Genomic DNA, 26,189 nt, shown 5'->3' with positions numbered 1-26,189 from the left:
CTCTAGCTAATCACAGACTATCAACAGTATGTAACAGATCCCTTAGTGGTAACACTGCATCTGGGACTGAGATCCGTGAGTGAGTAAAATAAAAAAATGCACAAACAAATTGTTCCAAAGGTCAAAATATTTACCTCACAGGTGCTGATATGTTCCTTCTCCCACTCTATTCTGGCCTTATCCAGCTGTTCTATATACTGCTTGTATACCCTTTCTGTAAATAGAAAGATGAAACAGAAACTTCCTGACTGACACAAAATGATGCAGGGCCCCACATCTCCTCCTGTTAGGTATGGTGTGACTTTACTTTGGTAAAACATAGCCCTAACCTATATCCTACAGAATATAGTACAATAGAGCCTGGTTAAGCAGAAAGATGCCTGGGTTAGCCCATAGTATTTTTACTGGAGATAATGATCTCTCTGCCCACAGGTACTCCACAAACATCTCAACTGGACAATGTGTATGCTCATAGCAGCTATGGGTTCTTAGGCTTGAGTGATATTGTAGGATTGCATTGTCGAAAGTGAACAGGGTGCCCAAGAAGGACACAGAAGGACCCACCCAATTGGCAGAGGGAATTTCTTGAGGGCTCAGGAGTGGAATGCTCCATTTCACAGTCCCAGAGCATATGTGAGTTTCCTGTGTTTCTGATAATGGAGTGTGTATACATGGTGGCTGGGAGTCATGTCTCCCAGCCTGAGGAGACAGACAAACACGTGAAAGCTCTGCTTGATTTAGCATGCTAAAAATCACACTGTGGCCTATGTGCAACAGGCACAGGTAGAATCCCACCTGACCCCTTGGGTATGTACTTCTGCAGCTAGCCTGAGCCGCCACTCATGCCACTTCGGCTACACTGCTATTTGTACACTGAGCTAGCACACATCCATCTCCTGAACTGGGAATTACACCTCCCTGCTGCAGTGTAGATGTACCCTCCCTGAGTTTGGGCTCGTAGCTGGATCCGGAGAACATAGCCATACTAACTTGCCCATGTGTAAGCATGCACACCTACATCTTCCTTGCCCTGAGTTAGGGTGGCTGAGGACCCAAACAATGTTAAAGAACAAACGGAAAAGAAACCCCATTATTAAATTGTTTTAAATACCCTTTATGTATTCTACAGTTTATCTCCTAAGTATATGCAGCACCATATTCATCTTCCTTTAATGGAATGTAAACTTGGGATCTAAAGTAGCTGACACTTGCCTTTAACTGCACTTTCACTAGTTTAGGTGTCTTTAGGAATCTGCACTTTTATATGTGGGTTGTTGAGGGTTTTTTTTTTTTTTTGGTGGTGGTTATTGTCCCCCCCCTCCCCGATAGTATGCCGTTAAATCAAGTGGGTGTTAGACTTTATGTAGAACAGTACCTGCTTCATTTGCTGTGTCTTTGCATTGCTTGGCTTTGTTCTGACTCTGAAATATAAAAATAAAACATTGAAATTAAGCCTTTTCCATTTTCATATTTTTTTTTCCCTCAGGTCACAAAATCCCCCAGCAAAATATTAAGTGTCTGTCCCTGCAAAGAATTGCTACGTAGTTTATTGCTACAAGTCATCTCATTGACTTTGCATTATTCAAAGTAGGGACCACATCTGCAGCTGCTGTAAATAGTCATTGTGCCATTGACTTGAATATAGCTATGACAGTTTGACCAAGGGGAGGCCCTGGTCCTAGGTACTGCACTTGCAAAGACTCTACTTTCTTATTTTGTTTTAAAAAAAAAAAAGTGTTTGCAGAATCTGGCCCTATGTTTGTTCCCACTGATAACTTCTATAGAACATTCAAAATACTGCTGTGTAATGAAAATTTATAAATAGAAATAAATGGCATTTGAAATTCCTCACTCCTCGGATTCCTCAAGTACCATTTAGAGATAAGTAACCAGACTTTTTAAAGGAACACTGTCAAACTTTTACACTGTGTTGTGGACACTAATGTTTCCTGGCTGTTTCCAATAACACTTTCATGACTGCAAGGCCAGAAGGGCCCGCTGTGATCATCTAGTCTGACTTCCTGTATAACACAGGCCAAAGAACTCCCCCCCCCACCCCCCCCAAAAAAACTGTCCTAAACTGTTTGCTGTTGCTGTGCAGAGTTAAACAGCTGATGTGTTCCACCCGTATGTATGTTTGAGTAGCAGCCATGTTAGTCTGTATCCGCAAACAGAACAGGAGTACTTGTGGCACCTTAGAGACTAAAAAATTTATTTGAGCATAAGCTTTCGTGGGTTACAGCCCACTTCATCAGATGCATGCAGTGGAAAATATAATAGGAAAAAATATATATTATATACACAGAGAGCATGAAACAGTGGGTGTTACCATACACACTATAAGGAGAGTGATCAGTTAAGGTGAGCTATTACCAGCAGGAGAAGAAAAAAGACTTTTTGTAATGGTAATGAAAATGGTCCATTTGCAGCAGTTGACGGCATTGTGAGGAACAGTGTGTGTGGGGGAAATAAACATGGGGAAATAGTTTTACTTTGTGTAATGACCCATCCACTCCCAGTCTTTATTTAAGCCTAATTTAATGGTGTCCATTTTGCAAATTAATTCCAATTCAGCAGTCTCTCATTGGAGTCTATTTTTGAAGTTCTTTAGTTGTAATATTTTGACTTTAGGTCTGTAATCGAGTGACCAGAGAGATTGAAGTGTTCTCCGACTGGTTTTTGAGTGTTATAATTCTTGACGTCTGATTTGTGTCCATTTATTTTTTTTTATGTAGAGGCTGTCTGGTTTGGCCAATGTACATGGCAGAGGGGCATTGCTGGCACATGATGGCATATATCACATTGGTAGATATTATCGCAATTTTACAACAAAAAAACTTCAAAAACAGACTCCAATGAGAAACTGCTGAATTGGAATTAATTTGCAAAATGGACACCATTAAATTAGGCTTAAATAAAGACTGGGAGTGGATGGGTCATTACACAAAGTAAAACTATTTCCCCATGTTTATTTCCCCCACACACACTGTTCCTCACAATGTCTTGTCAACTGCTGCAAATGGACCATTTTCATTACCATTACAAAGAGTTTTTTTCCCTCTCCTGCTGGTAATAGCTCACCTTTACTGATCACTCCCCTTAGAGTGTATATGGTAACACCCATTGTTTCACGTTGTGTGTGTGTGTGTGTGTGTGTGTGTGTGTGTGTGTGTGTGTGTGTATATCTTCCTACTGTATTTTCCACTGCGTGCCTCTGATGAAGTGGGCTGTAGCCCACGAAAGCTTATGCTCAAATAAATTTTTTAGTCTAAGGTGCCACAAGTACTCCTGTTCTTTTTCTGTGTGTGTGTGTAAGTAGTCACCCTAGGACTGTTCTGGGTGAAATCCTGACCCCATTCAAGTCAATGGGAGTTTTGCCATTAACTTGAATCGGGCCAGGATTTCACCCACTATAAATAAAATCTAATTTGTAACTTGTGGAAGATTTTTGGAACATTGTTGATATAAAATGCATATTTCCAATGCCATTTTAAGATTGCTCCTTCCCTGTCCCCTGCAAAAAAAAAAAAGAAAAAAAAAAAAAGGAGTTTGGATCTCTTACACTGCACTGAATTTATGGAGAAAAAGAGAGTTAGGTTATTTTTTTTTTCTCCATCTGCTTCATTGTAAAATGTTCTCATGAAAGGTTAGTAGGTTGTCAGCTAAACATGTAAGATGATGCAATGAGGGATTGAAATGCCTTGCTTTGCAATGATTTATTTTTAAGTTTGTACGTTCTGACAAAACTAAACTGTCTACCAGGAGAAAGTTTGATAAAGAAAGGGCATTTAATGTAAGGTACTGTACCTACTTTCGTTACCATGGGATCCGAAGGTGGAAACAGCAGATGAATATGTTTCAGACTTTTTCTTTCATTTTTATGAATAATTTGATTCAGGAAGAAATTGAATTTGCATTCTAATGATAGGCCAAACCAATTGTCTCACTAAATCTCTCAGCCTCCCGTGCTTTTTAAAAACACAGACAACTATGAACTTGTTCCAATTCTATTGATTGCTCAAAAGGCACAGCCTATCTGTGGAGGAAAATTTCCTAGTTAATTTTACAATGTTTATTAGAAATGTGCAAACTCTGATGCAAAGCGGATTATCTTTGAAAACCACAGGGCTGTCTGCTACCATTGCTTAAATAGCACAGCGGTCTAAGATACCTTTTCTGTTTGCTTTTGGTTGCCTGAAGCGCTTATCCTCTCGAAGGCCTGCTCAGCCTCATCTGCATCCCTGCACTTCTGCTCGTAGGTCTTCTTTGACTGCATTAAAATAAATTCAAAAGAATGTTTGTTTTATTTTGGGGCTAGATAACCCTCTCCACCCTGACACGACCTCTTCTGGAGGCAAGGGGGGACAAATCAGGCATTAGGTTGGAACAATTTACATTTAAAAAAAATTGATTTAAATTTTAAATTGAAAGGGGAACAATTTTAAATTGATATAAGAATGGCTATACTGGGTCAGACCAAAGGTCCAGGTGCCCCAGAGGGAATGAACAGAACAGGTAATCATCAAGTGATCCATTCCCTGTTGCTCATTCCCAGCTTCTGGCAAACAGAAGCTAGGGACACCATCTCTGCCCATGCTGCCTAATAGCCATTGATGGACCTATCCTCCATGAACTTATCTAGTTCTTTTTTGAACCCTGTTACAGTCTTGGTCTTTGTAACATCCCCTGACTGCAAGTTCCGCAGGTTGACACTGCGCTGTGTGAAGAAATACTTCCTTTTGTTTGTTTTAAACCTGCTGCCTATTAATTTCATTTGGTAACCCCTAGTTCTTGTGTTATGAGAAGGAGTAAATAGCACTTCCTTATTTACTAACTCCACACCAGTCATGGTTTTATAGACCTCTATCATATCCCCCCTTAGGCGTCTCTTGTTCAAGCTAAAAAGTCCCCGTCTTATTAATCTCTGCTCATAAAGAAGCCGTTCAATACCCCTAATCTTTTTTGTTGCCCACCTAATCACAGATGGACATAAAAGAGAGAAGAAAAAGTAACCTGGATGCTGACATATCAAATGAGCAGCACACCAAGCAACCCACTCAGCATCCCCATGTGTGGTACTGCCACTAGTCACTGTAATTATTTATTTTATGACAGGATGCCTAGATCCCCTATTGAGCAGGGCACTGTACAGCCACACAGCTCTTGAGGGCAGGGATTGTTTCTCATTACATGTCTAAATACTAGAGCTGGATTGGAACTGGTTTTTCCATTTCTTGGGAAATTCTGCAATTTTGGGGGGGAAATGGAACAAAACCAAAAAAACTGAAATTCTGTGAAAAACAATATTCAGGGGGAGGGAGAATATTGTTTTGGGTTTATAGAAATGTTTCTTTTTGATCAAAGGGAAAAGCTTTAAAAAAGGCATTTTGATAAGGTCAAAGTTTCATGTAAACAATAAAGCTTCATTTTTGAAGAATCAGCATTTTTCAACAGAAAAACATTTCATCTGAAAACTTCCACTCGGCTCTACTGAACGCACAAGACAGATGAAGGGTAGGAAAGGAAATGACTTGCCCAAAGCACACACCAGGTGAGTGTTAGAACCCGCAGCCAGGTCTCCTGAGTCCCAGTGACCAGTGTCCTATCCAGTAGACCACGCTGCCTCCCCTGCGTCCCACAGGATTGACCATGACCAGCTTAACACATTTTTAAACATGACTTGCCCTGTCCACACTAGGTGCAAAGTCCTGTTTAGAATGGTTGGTGGTTATTTGCATTGCAGTAGCATCTAGGTGCCCTACTCACAGACCAGGACTACACTGTGTGGTACAAACACAAAACAAACAGTTCTTCCTCCTGCCCCCTAGGAGCTTACAATTTAGGTAACAAGAAACACCAGGTGGGTATAACAAACGTCAGGAAGTCTAACAAAACAATACTAGTCGGCATGGTGGGCAGTGGCCTCAAAACACCAGCTACCTATCTATCAAGTTTTTTTGTGGCATCATGGAAAAGGAGAGCTGTAAAAAGGGATTTGAAGGAGAATAAGGAATTAATTTTATGGATTTGACAAGAAGCATCTCTCATGGATAGAGGCAGCATGGGAGAAAGCACAAAAGTACATGGTTTGAAAACTGAACAAGTGGGTAATGGCAGCTGGCATCATCATTAACAACACCATTTGCCTAGTTGTAGACATGGCATTACTTAATCAACAAAGCTGCTCTCCATTTTATCCAGAGTTATAGCTGCCAACCTCAATCACAAAATAGGTTTTCCCTGCTTTTCTCTCTAGTTAGCCCTCCAAAGATAACAACTCCAGCAGAGGGCACTAAATTCCTTTGTTGCTCAGGCATCATCATCATCATCATTGCCATCTAGTTCAACAGCTGAGCCAAATTCTCCCACTGGAGTTGCACAAGGCCTGTAGTATCTTCATTGATGGTGATGATGCATGAGACTATACGAATTCACTTGACTTTCAGATCCCCAGGCTGAGTAGGCCAGGCTGAATGGCAGAAAAAAAAAATCTTAGCCGGTAAACTTGTTGAAAACAGAAATAGGTCTGGCACTAACTCCAAGTTAACCCTCAAGGCGCTGTAAGAGACCTTTAACTAGGTGTGGCAGGGAAAACATGCTTCCATATCCTAACCTCACGGCTTGGGAACACATACTCTTCTTACTTTATTTCATCATGTTCTTGACATTCCTTTAAGATATTGTCTGTGATGAAAATTTCACCCTCCCACCCTAATTAACCACCTTGTGCAACTGAATGAATGTATTATTAAACCACATAACTTACCTCCATAGTTTTCTTATAAAGGGACACCTTGCTCTTTTGCGCACGATCCATTGCAGACTCGTACTGTAAGAAACACACAGGACTAAGCGTTTCTCCTTTTAGTGACAGGATTAGAAGAGCAATTGTTGCACCATTTCTAAGAACCATGTTCCTGTGCAAAAAATGCCTTGATGTTGCTTTTGTAACTCACGCCCTTCTAAATGACACAGTGCAAAGCTAGGAAAAATTAATCTGAGATCATTTTGCTTCAGTGGCTTCCATTAATAGCCAAGAGGATATGTCTTCATTTTCTCTCCTTATCTTAAGAAGCTTAAATTGCATAACACCCAGTCACACTGTACATAAGCTTTGCCAGCAGAGTTCTGCGTAACAGCACAAGCCCTGGGATAGGATCTTGTGTTGCTGCTGTGTTTGTGCAGGCCCCACCTTGCTGAGTAAGGACTTCTATCCATTCCAAATGTGACCAGATCCTGTATGATTAATAACAGATCCTGTTACCTCTGTCAAATGATTATATTCTACCTAATTTCCACGGGCATCAGCAAATTAGCTTGAAGGGCATTGGCCCAGCCTCTTCTTCAATTTGACATGGTTTGAAATACCCAGCTCCAAGCTTAAAAACAAGAGCGTTTCCTGTTCAGCGGCTAGACATGACTTTTTCATCCCCTGATGCAGTCTTTTTAACAGAGCTTGATCTGAACACAGATGGCTTTGTTTCAGATTATGAAATTTTAATATATGTAATGCTGCTCTCCCAACAGCTTTGACTGATCACAAGACCCTAGTTTTTCACGATTAAAAAAACCCTCAAATTTCTCTGATTTGTTTTAAAAAAAAAAAACACCATAAAAATACACATTTTTCTGTGATTAAAATGAAATGCTGAACTTGTATACATTGTGACTGTTTCCCTAGCCACAATGTATACAAATATCAGCTGAACACGATGCTTTACTGATATACAGTAGAAACCCATTTATCTGAGCCTCCATCATTTACTCCTCCACATTAACTGAACCACCAGCTGCCTGGGGCTGACAGCAACAGAGCTCAGGCAGTCAGCTTCAGGTGGCTGGTGATCTGGCTGTCAGCACCGCATGGGGCTAACTGCCCAAGCACCCCTCCGCGCACACAATCTTAAAATAAGGGATAGAAAGCTCTTTGCCAATTCTCCTGATTATCCCCTAGTCCCAGTTAGATCAGATAAATGGGGTTCCGCTGTAAACATGAAGCACATTCAAAAATGAATGACAAGAGTATCATAAACAGATAGCTAAGGGCTAATGTTCTTTTACTTGTAAAGGGTTAACACAGGGAACCAAACACCTGACCAGTGGACCAATCAGAAAATAAGACTTTTTCAAATCTGGATGGAGGGAAGTTTTGGGTGTGAGTCCTTTGTTCTTGGTCTGTTCTTCTCTCGGCTCTGAGAGTGACCACAGGAATCTCCAGGCTTTCTAATCTTCTGTTTCCAAGTTGTAAGTACAAGGATAGTAAGACAATAGGTTTATATTGTTTTGTTTTGTATTTACATGTGTGTAGTTGCTGGAGTGTATTCTTTTTGGATAAGGCTGTTTGGTTTTTTTTTCTTTAAGCAATTGACCCTGTATATTGTCACCTAATATAGAGACCATTTTATGTCCTTTTTCATTCTTTTTATATAAAGCTTTCTTTTTAAGACCTGTTGGAGTTTTTCTTTAGTGGGGACTCCAGGGAATTGAGTCTGCAGCTCACCAGGGAATTGGTGGGAGGAAGAAGTCAGGGGGAAAATCTCTTTGTGTTAGATTTACTAAGCCTGACTTTGCATACCCTCTGGGTGAGAGGGAAGAGAGATTAGATCTCTCGGTACTTGTGTTTCCAGGACTGGAAGCAGGGAATCTCCTAGGGTCGTCCAGGGAGGGGAGCCTGGGAGGAAGTAACAAGGAAACAAGGGGAAGGGGTTATTTCCCTTTGTTGTAAGACTCAAGGCATCTACAAAAAGAAGAGGTGGCCCACAAAATAAAACAAGCAGAAGAAGAGGCAGCCTACCGCCGAGAAATGGAAAAACAACAAAAAAAAAAGTGAAGAGAGGGAAAAACAGAGAAAACATGAACTGGAGTTAGCGCAGGCTTGGCAGCATGCTCCAGCCAATCCTAACAACTCTTCGCCAATTATGGTTCCACATCCCAAGAAATTTCCCATCTACAAGGCAGGTGATGACACTGAGGCCTTCTTAGAAAATTTGAAAGAGCCTGTCTTGGGTACAGCATCTCTGAAGACCAGTACATGGTAGAATTGAGGCCACAGCTCAGTGGACCTTTAGCAGAGGTGGCAGCTGAAATGCCTAAGGGGAAAATAAACGACTATAAACTTTTTCAAACCAAGGCCAGATACAGAATGGGGATAACCCCGGATCTTGCCCGTCGGCGTTTCAGAACCCAAAAGTGGAAACCAGAGGTGTCATTTCCCAAACACGCCTACTACATTGCAAAAAACTATGAGGCCTGGATAACAGGAAACAACATTCAAACCTTGGAAGAACTGAACCTCCTCATACAAATGGAGCAGTTCTTGGATGGTGTTCCTGAAGACATCACACGGTACATACAAGATGGAAAACCCAAAAATCTCACCGAGGTGGGGGAGATTGGAGCCAGATGGATGAAAGTGGCAGAAAGCAAGAAAGCTACTGTCAAGGGGAACGAATACCCCAGAGGGCACACCGACAATAAACCCTACAACCGAGGGCAGCCAAAGACCCCACCTACAACCCAAGGAAAGCCACAGACACCCTATTCTTCCACCTCACCAGTCTCCAGTAACTCACCTCGACCCAGTGACCAGTCAGCTGGAAGATGCTTCAAGTGTAATGAACTGGGACATATCAAGGCCAACTGCCCAAAGAACCCCAACCGAGTGCAGTTCGTTACACCACCATCACCCACAAGATCCCCAGGCCCAGATGCCTCTCAAATACCCTTGGAGCGAAGGGAAAATTTGAGAGTGGGCGGAAAGAAGGTTACTGCGTGGAGAGACATGGAGGCACAAGTGTCAGCTATCCACCAATCCTTCGTCGACCCCAAATTCATCAACCCAAAGGACCAAGTGACAATTTACCCCTTCATGTCACGAGCTGTAGACTTGCCTACAGCTGAACTGCCTGTCCGGTACAAAGGCTGGTCAGGAATGTGGACTTTTGCGGTCTATGACAATTATTCCATCCCCATGCCACTGGGGGAAGACTTGGCCAACCAGGTGAAGCGAGCCAAGAGAGTGGGAATGGTTACATGCAGCCAAACCAGGCAAGCTTCCAGACCCATTCCTGTTCCTGAGCCGTCCACAGATGCCCCGTCTGTGTTACCAGAGACCCAGACAGAGGTAGTGGACCTGGATTCCATGCCAACCACTGAAACAGCCACAGCACCTCCAGTCCCAGGCCCGGAGGTGGAACAGCCCCCAAAACCAGCAAGTGCAACCACATCTTCAAACTCAACACCAGAGGGCGCCAGCGAGCCAGAACTGGCAGAAGCAACAGACAGCCATACCCAAAAGGCTCAGCCCGAGCCTGAAATATCCTCAGGTGCACCAGCAGAGAGCGGTTCACCAGCAATGGAAACAACCCCATCACCTACATCGCTTCCAGAGGGACCAAGCCCAAGCCCAAGTCCACAGTCTGAGGAAGAACTGGTGACCCCAGCCTCAAGGGAACAGTTCCAGACTGAGCAGGAAGCAGATGACAGCCTTCAGAAAGCGTGGGCGGCGGCACGGAGCACCCCACCCCCTCTCAGCTCTTCTCACCGATCCCGGTTTGTTATAGACCAAGGACTTTTATACAAGGAGATTCTTTCTGGTGGACACCGGGAAGAATGGCAGCCACAAAAACAGTTGGTGGTTCCAACTAAGTACCGAGGGAAGCTCTTAAGCTTGGCCCATGATCATCCCAGTGGCCATGCTGGGGTGAACAGAACCAAAGACAGATTGGGGAAGTCCTTCCACTGGGAGGGAATGGGCAAGGACGTTGCCAAGTATGTCCGGTCTTGTGAGGTGTGCCAAAGAATGGGAAAACCCCAAGACCAGGTCAAGGCCCCTCTCCAGCCACTCCCCATAACTGAGGTCCCATTTCAGCGAGTAGCTGTGGATATTCTGGGTCCTTTCCCAAAAAAGACTCCCAGAGGAAAGCAGTACTGACTTTCGTGGACTTTGCTACCCGATGGCCGGAAGCAGTAGCTCTAGGCAACACCAGGGCTAACGCTGTGTGTCAGGCCCTAACAGACATTTTTGCCAGGGTAGGTTGGCCCTCCGACATCCTTACAGATTCAGGATCTAATTTCCTGGCAGGGACCATGCAAAAACTGTGGGGAAACTCATGGGGTGAACCACTTGGTTGCCACCCCGTACCACCATCAAACCAATGGCCTGGTGGAAAGGTTTAATGGAACTTTGGGGGCCATGATATGTAAATTCATCAACAAACACTCCAATAATTGGGACCTAGTGTTGCAGCAGTTGCTGTTGCCTACAGGGCTGTACCACATCCCAGTTTAGGGTTTTCACCATTTGAACTTGTGTATGGCCATGAGGTTAAGGGGCCATTACAGTTGGTGAAGCAGCAATGGGAGGGGTTTACCCCTTCTCCAGGAACTAACATTCTGGACTTTGTAAGCAACCTACAAAGCACCCTCCGACACTCTTTAGCCCTTGCTGAAGAAAACCTAAAGGATGCTCAGGAAGAGCAAAAGGCCTGGTATGACAAACATACCAGAGAGCGTTCCTTCAAGGTAGGAGACCAGGTTATGGTTTTGAAGGCGCAACAGGCCCATAAGATGGAAGCATCATGGGAAGGGCCATTCACGGTCCAAGAGCACCTGGGAACTGTGAACTACCTCATAGCATTTCCCAATTCCTCACTAAAGCCCAGAGTGTACCATGTTAATTCTCTCAAGCCTTTCTATTCCAGAGACTTACAGATTTGTCAGTTTACAGTCCAGGGAGATGATGCTGAGTGGCCTGAAGGTGTCTACTACAACGGGAAAAAAGACGGTGGCGTGGAAGAGGTGAACCTCTCAACCACCCTGGAACGTCTGCAGCAGCAACAAATCAAGGAGATGTGCACTAGCTTCGCCCCATTGTTCTCAGCCACCCCAGGACGGACTAAGAGGGAAAGTCACTGGTCACTCAGTGAAAAGGAATGCTTTGCCATTGTGTACGCCCTGGAAAAGCTACGCCCATACGTTTGGGGACGGCGGTTCCAGATACAAACTGACCATGCTGCGCTAAAGTGGCTTCATACTGCCAAGGGGAACAATAAGAAACTTATTCGTTGGCTCTCCAAGATTTTGATTTTGAAATTCAGCACATTTCAGGAGCTTCTAACAAAGTAGCTGATGCTCTCTCCCGTGAGAGTTTCCCAGAATCCAGTAGTTAAAAAGTGTTCTTAAAATGTAAAACTCTGTTAGTTATATATTTAGTGGTATATGTAAAGGTGCATGTGTTGTACTAATCTGTTTATTTTAAAGTTCTAGGAGGAAATCGCCGCCAGTGAGGTTCCCCACTGTCTGCAATTTGGGGGGGCGTGTCATAAACAGATGGCTAAGGGTTAATGTTCTTTTACCTGTAAAGGGTTAACACAGGGAACCAAACACCTGACCAGAGGACCAATTAGAAAACAAGACTTTTTCAAATCTGGGTGGAGGGAAGTTTTGGGTGTGAGTCCTTTGTTCTTGGTCTGTTCTTCTCTCGGCTCTGAGAGTGACCACAGGAATCTCCAGGCTTTCTAATCTTCTGTTTCCAAGTTGTAAGTACAAGGATAGTAAGACAATAGGTTTATATTGTTTTGTTTTGTATTTACATGTGTGTAGTTGCTGGAGTGTATTCTTTTTGGATAAGGCTGTTTATTTTTTTTTCTTTAAGCAATTGACCCTGTATATTGTCACCTTAATATAGAGACCATTTTATGTCCTTTTTCATTCTTTTTATATAAAGCTTTCTTTTTAAGACCTGTTGGAGTTTTTCTTTAGTGGGGACTCCAGGGAATTGAGTCTGCAGCTCACCAGGGAATTGGTGGGAGGAAGAAGTCAGGGGGAAAATCTCTTTGTGTTAGATTTACTAAGCCTGACTTTGCATACCCTCTGGGTGAGGGGGAAGAGAGATTAGCTCTCTCGGTACTTGTGTTTCCAGGACTGGAAGCAGGGAATCTCCTAGGGTCGTCCAGGGAGGGGAGCCTGGGAGGAAGTAACAAGGAAACAAGGGGAGGGGCTTATTTCTCTTTGTTGTAAGACTCAAGGCATCTGAGTCTGGGGGTCCCCCAGGGAAGGTTCTGGGGAGACCACAGTGAGCTAGGCACTGTATAATTCCTAGCTAGTGGCAGCAATACCAGGTCCAAGCTGGTAACTAAGCTTGGAGGTTTTCATGCTAACACCCATATTTTGGATGCTAAGGTCCAGATATGGGAAGAAATGTTATGACAAAGAGGAGGAGATTGCACACACTTAGTGATGCTGGTACTTTCCGTAAAATGTAGTTAAACGTTAATGTTTTTATTTTTTCACAAACTTTAAAAACTATAATGATTCTCTGTAAAAATGCAAATTCTGCATTTTTTCCATGGGAAATGGATTTCTACGGTCCCTGCTGATTACTGCTATAAGTGTCTGATCACTTTTTAACTTTGGGTAAGAAAGTTGCTTCTATAATATCCTGCCAGAGCACTAAAATATACTGCAATTGAAGTAGTAGCAAAGAGTTGGAGCCTTGTGTTGAACTCAATCTCTAGATCATCTCATCCATGATGTCAGGGAAATGCTGGGAATCAAGGTTACCTTCCTGGAGAAGGTGGCGGAAGGAGGGGCATGGATGGTGGGTGTCGAAAGCTGGGGAAGGCTGAGCCTCCTCAAACAGCCTTGGGTGGCCCTGCCCATGCTCTGTCCCCAGGGCCCTTCCAGCTTGTTCAAAGGATGCTGAATTTGGGAGGATCAAAGGGGACGACAGCTGACTTGAACATAGTTGAGTTCATACAACACCTCTGGTGAATACTAGATTAATTTCATTTATCTTGTGGATTTCTAACACACTCATCACCTTATTGCTTAGGCTTCAAGTTCAACACAATGCACAAACTTTTGTCACTGCTTCAATTTCAGTGTATTGCAATGCTCTTACAGGATTTTTACTGAAGCAACTTGCTTAGCAAGAGTTTTAAAAAGGGATTAAATACTTAGGACATGGCTACGCTTGCAGATGTAGAGTGCTGAGAGTTAAACCCGCCTTCAGAGAGCACAGTAGGGAAAGCATTGCAATCTGTCCACACTGACAGCTGTTTGCACAGTGGTGTGGCCACATTTGCAGCGATATTGGGAGTGGTGCATTATGGGTAGCTATCCCAGCATGCAAGTTACTGCAACGTGCTTTTCAAATGGGCATGGTGATAAAGTGTGACAGGCAGTGTGTTGTGTGTATGTGGGGGGAGAGAGAGTGGGGTTTTGGGGGGCTGACAGTATGTCAGCATACTATCTTGTAAGTTCAGACAACACGGATCCCCATTTCCCTGCCCCACCTCTCTCTCTCTCTCTCTCTCTCTCTCTCTCTCACTCGCAGCATTTCACACTAATGGCTTGCATGCCAGCTGTCAGAAATGGAGTTTTGAAAGGGCATTTCTGCATTCCTACAGGAGTTCAAAACAATGACAAGAGTGGCCACTTGACTTAAGGGATTATGGGACGTTTCCGGAGGCTGATCAGAATGCAGTAATCGAACACCTCATACACACTGACGCCTGTGCTTTATAGCCAAGGCGCAGCAAATGTTATTCCTCTCGCCGAGGTGGAGTACCAACAGCGCTGTAGCCATGGAGTCAGAGCGCTCTACGTGCCTTGCCAGTATGGATGTGGAGTGAACTAGGGCGTCTGGTGCTCCTTTATTGTACTGTAACTCATAAGTATAGCCAAGCCCTTACAGGAATAAGAATAGCATCTGCAGTTAAATTAGCTAGAAAGTGAAAGAGACAAGGGCTCTCAGTCTTCATAGTTCAGAGCATTATCTCATCACCAGCTGCGATCACAGAGAGACCGAGATTCCCCCCAGCATCAAGTTAGTTAGGAGCCTGGGAGGAAGGGGGCGATTATCATGCTCTGAAACATCCATAGCACACTGCTGGAGACAACCTATCAGAATAAATGGGCCCTTGGTCTGACAATTCTTATATTTCCTCACCTTTTTTCGTTGCTCCTTCTGTCTTTCTCTGAACTCCTCTATTCCTTTCAGTTCATCCTTCAGCATCAATGCCAGCTGGATATGAGAGTTTCCAACATTTTCAATTTCTAAGGCAGATGAGAATTTATAGACAGTCAATGAAAAGGCCTCTAATGAATACAAAGTCATGTTTTTCAGCAGGTATTTACTGGGAGGTGGCATGAATGTATTACTTACATGCACCTGGCAGTCTCAGAAACTTAAGGAGGGCTTTTTTTATTCAGATTGTTGTATTATCTCATCAATTAAAGGAGGATAGGACTCATCCCAATCCCATTGATGCCTGCAACATGGGGCCAGAACTGCTGCTGTTTGTGACACTTGCCAAGATTATGCATGGCAGGAGAATGTAAATAGAAATATTTTTAGCTGGCCCCCTTTCACTTCTTCATATTCCCACCACACACCTCCAACCTTTCCCCTTTCTTTCTAAGGGTTCTCGCTCTTCCCCCTCCATGTCCCTATTGACCCCAGGTTTCTTATCCACATTGTGATCACCTTCCCACCCATCACACTTCTTGACATCAGTCTCTTTTGTCAGCCACTTCCCAATTACAGCCAGGCTTGTCCCAGCACTATAGTCCAATTAGGGAGGCTGAAAATGGGCAGGGTTCATAGATTCATAGATTAAGGAAAATATCTTACTCTTGAAGTTAAATTCTAAAATGTCTGGCCAAGATTTTCAAAAGTACTTAGTGATTTTAGGGTGCCCAACTTTGAGAAGTCTTGAAAAGGGCCTGTTTGTCAGAAAGTGCCGGGCACCCACCTCTCTGAAAATCAGGCCCCTTCAAACCAGGAGTGACCTTAAATCTCTAGCCACATTTGAAAATCTTGGCCTCTTTATCTAAACTGTAGGCAGTGTGTGCAACTGCATTGCCCCACTGTATACTAGGTAATTATACTATTACGTCATAGGGGTGTAAAAACTTTAGCATTTAGAGAGTGCATATTCCGCTGTCTTGATGAGCCTGGGGCTTAGATGAGGGTTAGTCATCTGTGCCTCAAACCAGATACGACTGAGCAAGTGTTGGGGAAGCAGCCCAAAAAGTTGGCAAAAATTCCATTATTACCCCTAACTAGGGGAGTGCAGCCACTGTCTGTAGCACAGATGGACAATCTGAGTGTGTTAGATCCTGGAGTGTCTCTGCATGTCCAGGTTGTGACCATGGCGAAGGGTGCTTTCTGCCAACTGTGCTGGTGAGATGGGTGTGCCTTTGCTTACTGTCATTCATCGGGGGGATCTGAAGCACCTTACAACTGCAGGGGTGTATGACAGCCCCCATTTTACAGATGAGTGAACTGAGGTACAGAAAACTAAACATCCTAATTGCTGGAGATGCTGCCTTAAATAATTTGTTCAAGGTCACACAGCAAATTAGCCTGCTCGGGGTCACTCATTGGCCAGCTGGTCCTTTTTTATTATGTTTCAGCCATGTGTGGTCAACTCATTGGTGCGGGGTTGGGATCCTGTTTCCAGAAAGAGGAGGAAATCCCTTCCCTTATTAACTGGTTGGCCTGGGAGAGGAAGCATAGTTCCCAGTGCAGAGACCTGAGGACCTAAACTGGAGACAGTTTTATGGCTCTTTGGTTTCTTAGGAATTCAGGAGGAAGGGAAGTAACAAAGGAACTGGGATGGCAGCTTGGTTGTTCCTCTGCTGGTGGATTATAGTGGGTACAGTGCATGCTGTTGGGGAAGGGGCATTTGGACAAAATGTGGAGCTACTGAGGAGGATTGTGACCCAGGTGAATACCCATCTCTCCATACTGTGGATTAGAGTAATAAAGGGTGTAAATAACAGGCAGTAAAACATTTGGAATAGAAAATCCGTCTTCCTCAGTTATGGCTTGGCCCCAGGATGAATCAGCCATCAATGAAAGGACTCCAACAGGGATGGAAAGGCGAATATAAACTTACGTTGCTTTAGGACCTCGAATGCTGCCTTCAGAGTGCTGAGAAAACAAACACATACTTATTAGTATAGTGTCCTAATGACAGACTGTGAATCTAAAAAAAAAAAAAATCAAAGAAACACAAAAATAAATAAAACCTTTAATAACCCTATAAAAAAAATTGACCATGCAAAAGGGCGAGAGATTATATTTATAAGTTATCATTAGGCCATGCAATCAAATGCTTCATGAAGCAGGGAATTAACGACTTCTGAACTCCTGGTGCACTGGACTGTTTAACCCCTCAGTATTTGTTATAACACGTTAGTATTAACTTGTCTTTACCATTGTCTCGGTGAGAACATGAATACAGGGAAATACAAATTACCAGTATAACTGATGTTTGGAATAGTAGTCCAAAAGAGGAGATCTCTGAGGACAGAGAAAGGTAAGACCTCTGTAGTTAGAGATCAGTGCCGTACTAGTATATCTTGTTTTTAACTCCTTAGTAATCCTCACAGCAGGAGCAATGCATTGGCTGTATAACGTTACCTCCCTCCTGCACTTCTGTAGCACCCCCTTGTGGTACTGTCTCCAAATTCTTTAAAGAAACCAAATTAAGACCAATGGTTTTCGGAGCCATACACTCTAGGGGTCTGAAATCATGGACCATACAGTGGCTTTTCACAGCTGCATAGTGCAGTATGATTAAGCTCTGTCACCAGATGGAGACCTCAGCACCAGGCCATGAAACACAGGTGAGACTAGCAAGACAAAACATTACACTGGTCAATATGAGCAGCCAGATGGAGCTGGGTCAAAGTAAGAGCTGGGGCCTTATAATGGTGTTTCACAAGGGGCTGGCAAAGGGCATTGGCATATTGTCTGTTGAGTAAATGATAATCAGTCAGGCAGATGAATAGGGAACAAGCCGCAAATGTTTTAATGAAGCAGCAGAAAGAACAGCAAAGAGATAGAGAAGAAATTCAGAGCGAGTTGCCATAGGAATAGTGGCCACTCCCCACTTTACCATTCTGTTGCAGCATTGCTGCTCCAATTGCACACAGGTCTGAGGAGCCTGGTCACCAGTGGTTTTACTAGGGGCTGTACTGTGAACTTAGAAGGTAATCTTTCCAGGGCACGGACTGTGTGATCTCCCAAAGGCCTGTACAGGGGCTTGATAAAGGGAGAGCCTGATACGGCCCGTGAGAGGGGAAGAAATATTCAGCCAAGCCTGTGAGTGGCACTTCTGAAATATTCAACGGCTAAAAGCATAAAGTTTTGCCACTGAGAGAGTGGGGAGGGATGTGTGGCCCTGCCAACCCCTAAGGGACAGTGATTTATGAGGAAATCATGTACATCCTGGGCTACCTTAGGAGGCCAGAGAGACACATACTAGAGCTCACATTCTCTGTGGTACTTTGGGCAAGGTGCAGGCTCCTGATGGCAGCCTGGCTTCCAAAGGAGTGGGCAGGGGCGGCTCCAGGCACCAGCACACCATGCGCGTGCCTGGGGCGGCAAGCCACTGGGGGGCGCTCTGCCAGTCGCCACGAGGGCAGCAGGCAGGTTGCCTTCAGCGGCATGCATGCAGAGGGTCTGCTGGTCCCGCAGCTTCGGCGGACCTCCTGCAGTCATGCCGCCGAATCTGAGGGACCGGGGACCTCCTGCAGGCAAGCCGCCGAAGGCAGCCTGCCTGCCATGCTTGGGACAGCAAAATACCTAGAGCTGCCCCTGGGAGTGGGCCTGCAGGCACCTGGCTCAAAACCCACACTTTGTACCCTGTCTGGTGCAGCCTCCTGCCCTCTCCAATACTGATGCTTCCTGTGGGAATTCCGGATGCTTTTCCTTTGGCTGAGTGGAGCTATGTTTAAAAACATTCTAGGCATGGCCTTCACATCAGTTTTAAAAAGAAAGCAAATCCCTGGTTTCTGCCTTACCACACGCAGTCTGTTAAAAACACCACCACCACCACACGCAATCTTGGCAGAGCTGGTGCTGAACTAGCCAAGTGGTAGCCCTCATCCTTTCATGTCAGTATCTCCAGTGCCTTTAGCGCTTACTGCTTTGAACATGTAATCCAGCTCTGGAGCAGAGGGGTTGCTATTTTCAGTCCTTGGATGGACTGTAGTTGTTAAGCACACTTGAAGATAGCTATCGACACTTGGGCAACAATTAGGTTTGCTTCGTCACATAGACCTTCATTCTGCTCTTGGATGGATGCATGCAGCTCTCATTGACTTCAGTAGTGCACAGATCCAAGGGCAGAAACTGGGAGAATTTCCCTTGGTACAATCTGCCTGTCCTACTGAACCTGAAGCTGTCATCTTTAAAGATACGCTGCCTCCCCATTCTTCATGGCACGTGCTTAGCCAGAAGGGCAAGAAGTATAGTCTATATACCTTATGCTAGTGTTTCCCAAACTTGGGATGCCGCTTGCGTAGGGAAAGTCCCTGGTGGGCTGGGCTGGTTTATTTACCTGCCGCATCCGCAGGTTTGGCCGATCACAGCTCCCACTGGCTGTGGTTTGCTGCTCCAGGCCAATGGGAGCTGCTGGAAGCGGCAGCCAGTATGTCCCTCGGCCCGCGCCAGGGCTTTCCCTACACAAGCGGAGTCCCAAGTTTGGGAAACACTGCCTTTTGCCCTTCCAGAGGGGCATGTTTAGAGTTTAAATTAGACGTAAAGCAGCAAAGAGAAATAGGATCCTTTTTCAGGTCTTGAAGCACTCTTGTGGACTCTTAGGGGAAAAATATAAAGGGAAATGGACACCATCATGCAGGTCCCAAAGAACATCATGAAAACCTTGAGTCTTGATTCAAAATTTGCTAGCACAGCTACCTGTAAAATGTGTGAACAAAAAGCCTTTCAGCCAAAAATGATCAATATACATCTTATTTTCAAACTGTTTCAGCTTTTTGTGTATAAACCAACAAAATATTTTCCCTGAAATGAGTTATGAATAACTGGTGGCTCTAAACAAAAAATTCTTTAAAGGCTTGAGTTGGTGCTCTCAAAATCCTCTGCTGTAAGAGGGGGCTCCAAGCTGGCCTGCAAAAGCCTGTGAATCTCCTTGGATCACCAGGACATAGCAGAAAGGATTGACTGTCTTTTAAAATATGCTTCTTTGTTGTTGTGAAGGTGCCCTTGGATTTAATTTTATCCCTATGTTCCCAAACATTTACACCAGCCAGGTTATACCTGATGCAAACTGAAACTTGGAGCATAAGGTCTCAGAAATGAAGGAGTCTTTTTACCAAATTTGAAATCAAATAATAAATTGAGTACATCAGGTGGCTTATCCATTTTTGTACTAGATGAGATGATTGAGATTTTTTAAAGAAGTAAACATAACTTACAATACAAATTGACCCTTGCTTTTATGTATATCTTATAGTGAGGGTGGGGCAGTTTATTAGATACCTCATCAGAGTAACATACAAATATTGATATAAAAAACAAACTCAGGACATTTGTTGTTTGCACATGTTGTTTGCACAGAATGTTGATCTATCATTTCCAGAATTTTTTCCTGGAGCCTGAGGTGTCAGTTTCTGCCAGATGTAGTTAGATTGCTGTATTGGATACTGAAGAAAGATATGATCTCAATACAAGGGGAAAAGGAGTTTACTCTCTTTAGTCTTGAAGTGGTCTATGCTATCAGAGTGGTTTATGAAAGGAAGCCAAAAGTTGTGATTTACTTTCTTCTGTGGGCCCTTTGAGTGGAGGAGGGTTAGTCTGTCTTCCAGTGAGCTGAATAATGCCCCTGGCTACAAGCAGGTGGGAGAGCTGAATCTAACCTTTTTGGGGGGAATAGACATGCACATAAACTTTGTAAACAGATAGGAGGGAGAATAGGTAGGTCAAATTTTAGGCCTAAGAACCTTCAAATATCTCTTTAATTACTTGAGTGCTGCCCAATATACCAGGTACAGTCCCATGTATCAGCTATGTATCACCTTCTGAAGCTCTGACATATAGCTGGAACATCTCATTCCAGTACACCAGGATGTAGCTGTGTGGGTGAAGGAAAGTATCCCATTTGGTAGAGATGTATGTGTGAGATGCTTGTAATTAAATTTTGCTAATACTCTTGAATTCATGGTAACCAAATAAAGTGTCTCATTTCAGAGCCCCTCTCCATGGGGGGATGATTTCCTATTGAGATTTGTAATGTTTTTGTTTTGATGTCTCTGAGGGTGGGGATGCTTCAGTTTTAGTCCGGCTGAACAAAATTCATTGTCCTCACATTCACGTTTTTAAGGGGGGAGGGAGGGAAGTGCCACTATTTCAAGTCAGGAGGGTTGTTAAACTAAGTTACAGGCAAAGCATCAGCCTTTGCCTTGAACCTCCCCACAGCAAGCCAGCTTGCTAGCATCCATGTGAAATGTCTATAGAAATGTATTGTGTGTAATTAAAGCCTTGCACTTAGTCACATGGATTTAAAGACCCAATTTTCATATGAAACTTTGGCAGAGAAATGAAGGGGCTGTACTTGGGGTTAGAGTCAAGGGAGCTGTGGCAGAAGGAGCAATAACCAAGCACCAACTTCAGGTGATTTTTGCCATCTAGTAGTTGAAACCTTTTTCTGTTAACTAGGCTACAGATGTACTAGAGATTTCATTCCTTACAGTATTTTTAAGACTTTTAAAATATTCAGCACATTGTTGAAAGAAGTAAGTGTTTCCTGAAGTATTTTGAAATGAGCACATTAAAAACATGAACATTGCTTTTCCCGGGTACTTGCTTATACCTTGTGTGGAAATATGAAGATGCGGGATATGGAGCAGGGAAGACTTTCACTATAATTAATAATAATAATAATAATACCTGGCTCTTACATAGTGCTTGTCATCAAAGTGCTTTACAAAGAAATCAAGTGACTTGCTCACAGTCACCCAGCAGACCAGTGGCTATACCAGGGATAGATCCCAGGGCTCCTGAGTCCCACTCCAGAATTTTATACATTAGGTAACAGTGCTTCCCCTTGTAGCTTTCTTGACATTGATAGACATTGCAGGGATTGATCACCTGAAAACTGACCCTGGTTTTCTTCCATCAGGGCCTGTTCCCTTTGCTGCCCACCCCTTCAAGGGTGGCCCTTGTTTGGCGCCTGATTTCCCATGGACCAAATGCAACTGCCGAGAAGAATTGGATCAGATTATAAATCTGTTTTCAATGCAAAGTATCCATTGATCAGAAGTAGGATTTTGTACTGGGATGTGGGATGGCGATCCTTAAAACCAAGCTCTGTCCCTTATTTTTCATATAAATGTCCTTTATTTCCTTGAAGGTGAGGTGGCTGCCCTGCAGCCCTTCTATTCTCATCCCTTTGCCTTATCTGCTGTTAAGCAGAGAGAGAATGCTTTATAGACCTAGTCTGCATTAGAAAATGTCATACCTGTTCTCCAGCAAAAGTGCAGCTGAACCACCGCTAGCAACAATGTGACGTTGATGGGACTCAGGGTGCTTTCACCACCGTGTCATGAAAGCCTGGCGTCATGATAGAGTGGGTAAAATCGCCTGCATCCTGTCAGTGCTGGTGTTTGCACCCTTGCTAGCACCAGTGCACGCTGCTGTGAAACAGCTACAAAACGTTCTAGTGTATACAAGATGCACTTCCTGTCGCTAGCAACCCAGCTCTCTGCTTAGCTTCTCCTGAAGCCCCAACCTCTCACTCTTTCTGCTCCATGTCCTTTTTTCTATGTCCACTAACATTTTTTGTCTGTGCTGTTTTTTACCCCTGCCTGCCCACTAAAGTGTGTTCAGCTGCATGTGAATGAGCTGTGGCTCAAAGCCTCAGCTTTCTTCCCCAGTTGTTGAAGGAAGAGGATATCTTAAGAAACGCTGGACCCAGACATGGATCCAACTGAAAAGTGGAATGTTTGCTGTGTCAGTTTGTTTTTCTGAATGTCTTGCCCCCTCCCTCAAGCTCAGAATAGCCTAATGCAGTAATTTATGAAGTGCCTTTACTATTGATACACAGGAAGATAAGACAGTGACTCTTCTGACAGGAAAACCACAACTTATTTTTTCCTTCGCTTAGTGAATAGGAGTGGAAAATACCACTGCCTCAATCATATTTCTTATAAATAACAGCAACACGATACACCATGTTCTCTTTGTAAAAAGTGTGGCTTTTTAAAAATGGAGAATTAGACCATTGCCTCTGCTATGCAGACTCTTCAGCCCTAAGGAGAACACTCCCCACCAGCTATGTGTACTCTGTGCCTAGGGATGAAAGCAGGGCTGGTGCAACCACTAGGGGAACTAGGTGGCCGCCTAGGGTGCCTAGTGGTTGAGGGAGCCTAAAAGCCCGCTCAGGCAAGGAGGTGGAATGGAGGTGAGTTGGGGCAGGGAGGCGCGGGGAGGGCTGCCCATAGTAATGGGGGGGCGCACAGGCGAACTGCTCCCTGCCCCAGATCACCTCCACTCTGCCTCCTCCTCTGAGCACACAGCCCCCGCTCTAATTCTCCTCCAATCGGTGCCACAAGCCTGGAAGGGGAGGAGAATTAGAGCGGTGCTGGCGTCCTCAGCGGAGGAGGCGGAGCGAAAGTGAGCTGGGGCGGGCTCCCCGGGTGGTGTTAGCTGTTGTGGACGGAGAGGGGTTACTTTCCACGGGGCGGGGGGGGCTCCCCGGGCAGGGTTAGCTTCCGCGGGGCGGGGAGATCCCCGGGCAGGGTTAGCTTCCGCTGGGGGCAGTAGCTGCTGCAGGGAGGGCTCCCTGGGTGTGTGTGGGAATGGTGGCGGGCGGGGTTAGCTGCCACGGCGGGGACAGTGTTAGCTGCCGCGAAGGGGGTGGGGTTAGCTTCCGCAAGGGGGGGGCTCCCCAGGCAGGGTTAGCTGCTGCAGAATGGGGGGAAGGTTCCCTAGGCAGAGTTAGCTGCAGGGAGGGTAGCTGCTGCAGGGGGGGTTCCCCAGGTCGGGGGGTGGCGGGCTGAGTTAGCTGCAGTGGCGGGCAGAGTTAGCTGCAGGGAGGGGTCGGTGGGCGGGATTAGCTGCTGTGGGCAGGGTTAGCTGGTGGTGGGGGACGCAAGGTGGAAGTTTTGCCTAGGGCACGAAACTTCCTTGCACAGGATGAAAGTAACTTACCGGTTTGCAGAGTGGCCAGGGTCCTGGGCAAGGTGGGGGGGCGGCTCTGGGCTCCTGGAAGAGGTGGGACTGGGGCCAGACTCTCCCAGCTAGACCTTCAGCGCTGCCCAGGCCACAGCACTCAGGGCTCCGGTGACAATTTAAAGGGCCCTGGGCCCTTTTAAATCACCAGATCCCAGGACATCTGCCCCTTTTGCTCCCCCTGGCTCAGCAGCTCTTCTGGTATAGTTGGCTGCGTACAGGTGGCCGCTTTCTTACAGGTATGCCATACCAGACCGTACCAGCTTACTTTCACCTCTGTCTGTGCCCCAGCTACATATCAGGAGACCAGTTAAATACCAATCCCCTCTCTTCCTTCCATGGCCATGGTAAACATCTGGCTTGGTTCTAAACTACCAGTATTTGGACTAAACTAGTTTTTAATTCATAGATTCCAAGGCCAGAAAATGTAATCTCCTGTCTAGTACAGGCCATGGAACTTCCCCAAAATAATTACTAGAGCAGATCTTTTAGAAAACATCCCAGTCTTTATTTTAAAATTGCCACTGATGGAGAATTCACCATGATCCTTGGTAAATTGTTCCAGTGGTTAATTACCCTCCCTGTTAAAAATCTATGCAGTTTTTCCAGTCTGAATTTGTCAAGCATCTGGCCAATGGATCATGTTGTTCTTTTCTCTGCTAGATTGAAGACATATTTTTAAATATTTATTCCCCCTGTAGGTACTTATAAACTGCGATCTAATCACGCCTTATCCCTTTCTTTGTTAAGCTCGGTAGAATGAGTTCTTTGAGGCTATCACCATAAAGCATGTTTTCTAACCTTTTAATCTTTCTCATGGCTCTTCTCTAAACCCTCTCCAGTTTACCAACATCCTTCCTGAATTGTGGATACCACAACTGGACACAGTATTCCAGCAGCAGTTGCACCAATATCAAATTCAGAGGTAAAATAACCTCTCCACTTCCATTCAAGATTTTCCTGTTTTATTCCTCCAAGGATTGCATTATCTTTTTGGCCACAGCATCATATGGGGAGCTCACATTCAGCTGATTATTTGCCACAACCCCAAAATCTTTTTCAGAGTCACTTTCACCAGAATAGAGTCCCTCATCATGTAAGTATGGTCTACATTCTTTGGTCCTAGGGGTATAAATTTAGCTATATTAAAATATATCACTTGCTTGCCCCCAGTTTACCAAGCAATCCAGATTGCTCTGTGTCAGTCTCTCCAAGTAAAGCATCATCATCTGCATACTGAAGATCCTCTAAAGATGAATCTTTAAATTTCACACCTCCAACTTTGGCCTCAGCCAGCTTTGTAATCAGATAGTCGATCTTTAGCAGTGATGATTTTAAGTTTTCTTCCAGGTAACTGATAAAAATGTTAAATAGTATAGGTCTAAGAACCACTCCTTGCGGGACCCAGCTGGAAACACACCTGTTTGTTTACAGTTACATTTTGAGACCTATCAGTTAGCCATTTTTTAATCCATTTAATATGTGTCATGTTAATTTGATATTGGTCTAGTCTTTTAATCAGAATATCACGAGGTACCAAGTCAAATGCCTTACAGAAGTCTAAAAGTTTATTATTATATCACCTCAACACTATTATCTTTAATCAAACTTGTAATCTCATAAAAATCGTTAGTTTGACAGGATCTATTTTCCATAAATCCATTTTGACTGGTATTAATTTTATTACTCACCTTTAATTCTTTATTAATTGAGTCCAATATCAGCAGTACATTATCTTGCCTGCAATCAATGTCAAATTGACAAACCTATAATTATCCAGGACATTCCATTTATCCTTTTTTAAATATTGATACAACATTAGCTTTTTTCCAATATTCTGGAACTTCCCCTGTGTTCCTAGACTTGTTGAAAATCAACATTAACTATCCAGAAAGCGCCTCAGATAATTCCTTTAAAAAGTCTTGGATACAAACTATTCGGGCCTGCTGACTTAAAAATGTCTGACTTCAGTATCTGCTGTTTAACCTCCTCATGAGATACTAATGAAATGGAAGGAGTGATAGCCTCATCATATGGTATAACTACAACATTAGTTTTTTCTTCAATAAATATTTCTGTTTTGTATTTAACGCTTCAGCCTCTTCTGAATTATTATTGATAATTCTACCATTTCCATCTACTAATGGTCTAATGAACCAATACCATTGTTAATATTCTTTTTGTTTCTAATACACTTTAA

The 26,189-nt window shown here is 44.1% G+C and overlaps 1 protein-coding gene across 2 annotated transcripts in view; it reads right to left on the bottom strand.

The window, feature by feature from the left end:
- PSTPIP1 (proline-serine-threonine phosphatase interacting protein 1) overlaps positions 1-26,189 on the bottom strand; it is a 97,323-nt gene that overhangs the window by 20,223 nt on the left and 50,911 nt on the right. For both annotated transcript variants that reach the window (XM_030578764.1, XM_030578765.1), the window contains exons 4-9: positions 16,908-16,942; positions 14,954-15,060; positions 6,767-6,829; positions 4,172-4,270; positions 1,376-1,421; positions 135-214 (exon numbers count right to left, since the gene is read on the bottom strand). In XM_030578764.1, the coding sequence (XP_030434624.1) occupies positions 135-214; positions 1,376-1,421; positions 4,172-4,270; positions 6,767-6,829; positions 14,954-15,060; positions 16,908-16,942 (430 nt within the window). The remainder of the gene's footprint in view (positions 1-134; positions 215-1,375; positions 1,422-4,171; positions 4,271-6,766; positions 6,830-14,953; positions 15,061-16,907; positions 16,943-26,189) is intronic.

Source organism: Gopherus evgoodei, chromosome 10 (assembly GCF_007399415.2).
Source record: "Gopherus evgoodei ecotype Sinaloan lineage chromosome 10, rGopEvg1_v1.p, whole genome shotgun sequence".
In the NCBI taxonomy this organism is placed as follows: domain Eukaryota; kingdom Metazoa; phylum Chordata; order Testudines; family Testudinidae; genus Gopherus; species Gopherus evgoodei.
Note: the sequence above shows the minus strand (reverse complement) of the source record. Positions and strands in the feature narration are given on the sequence as shown.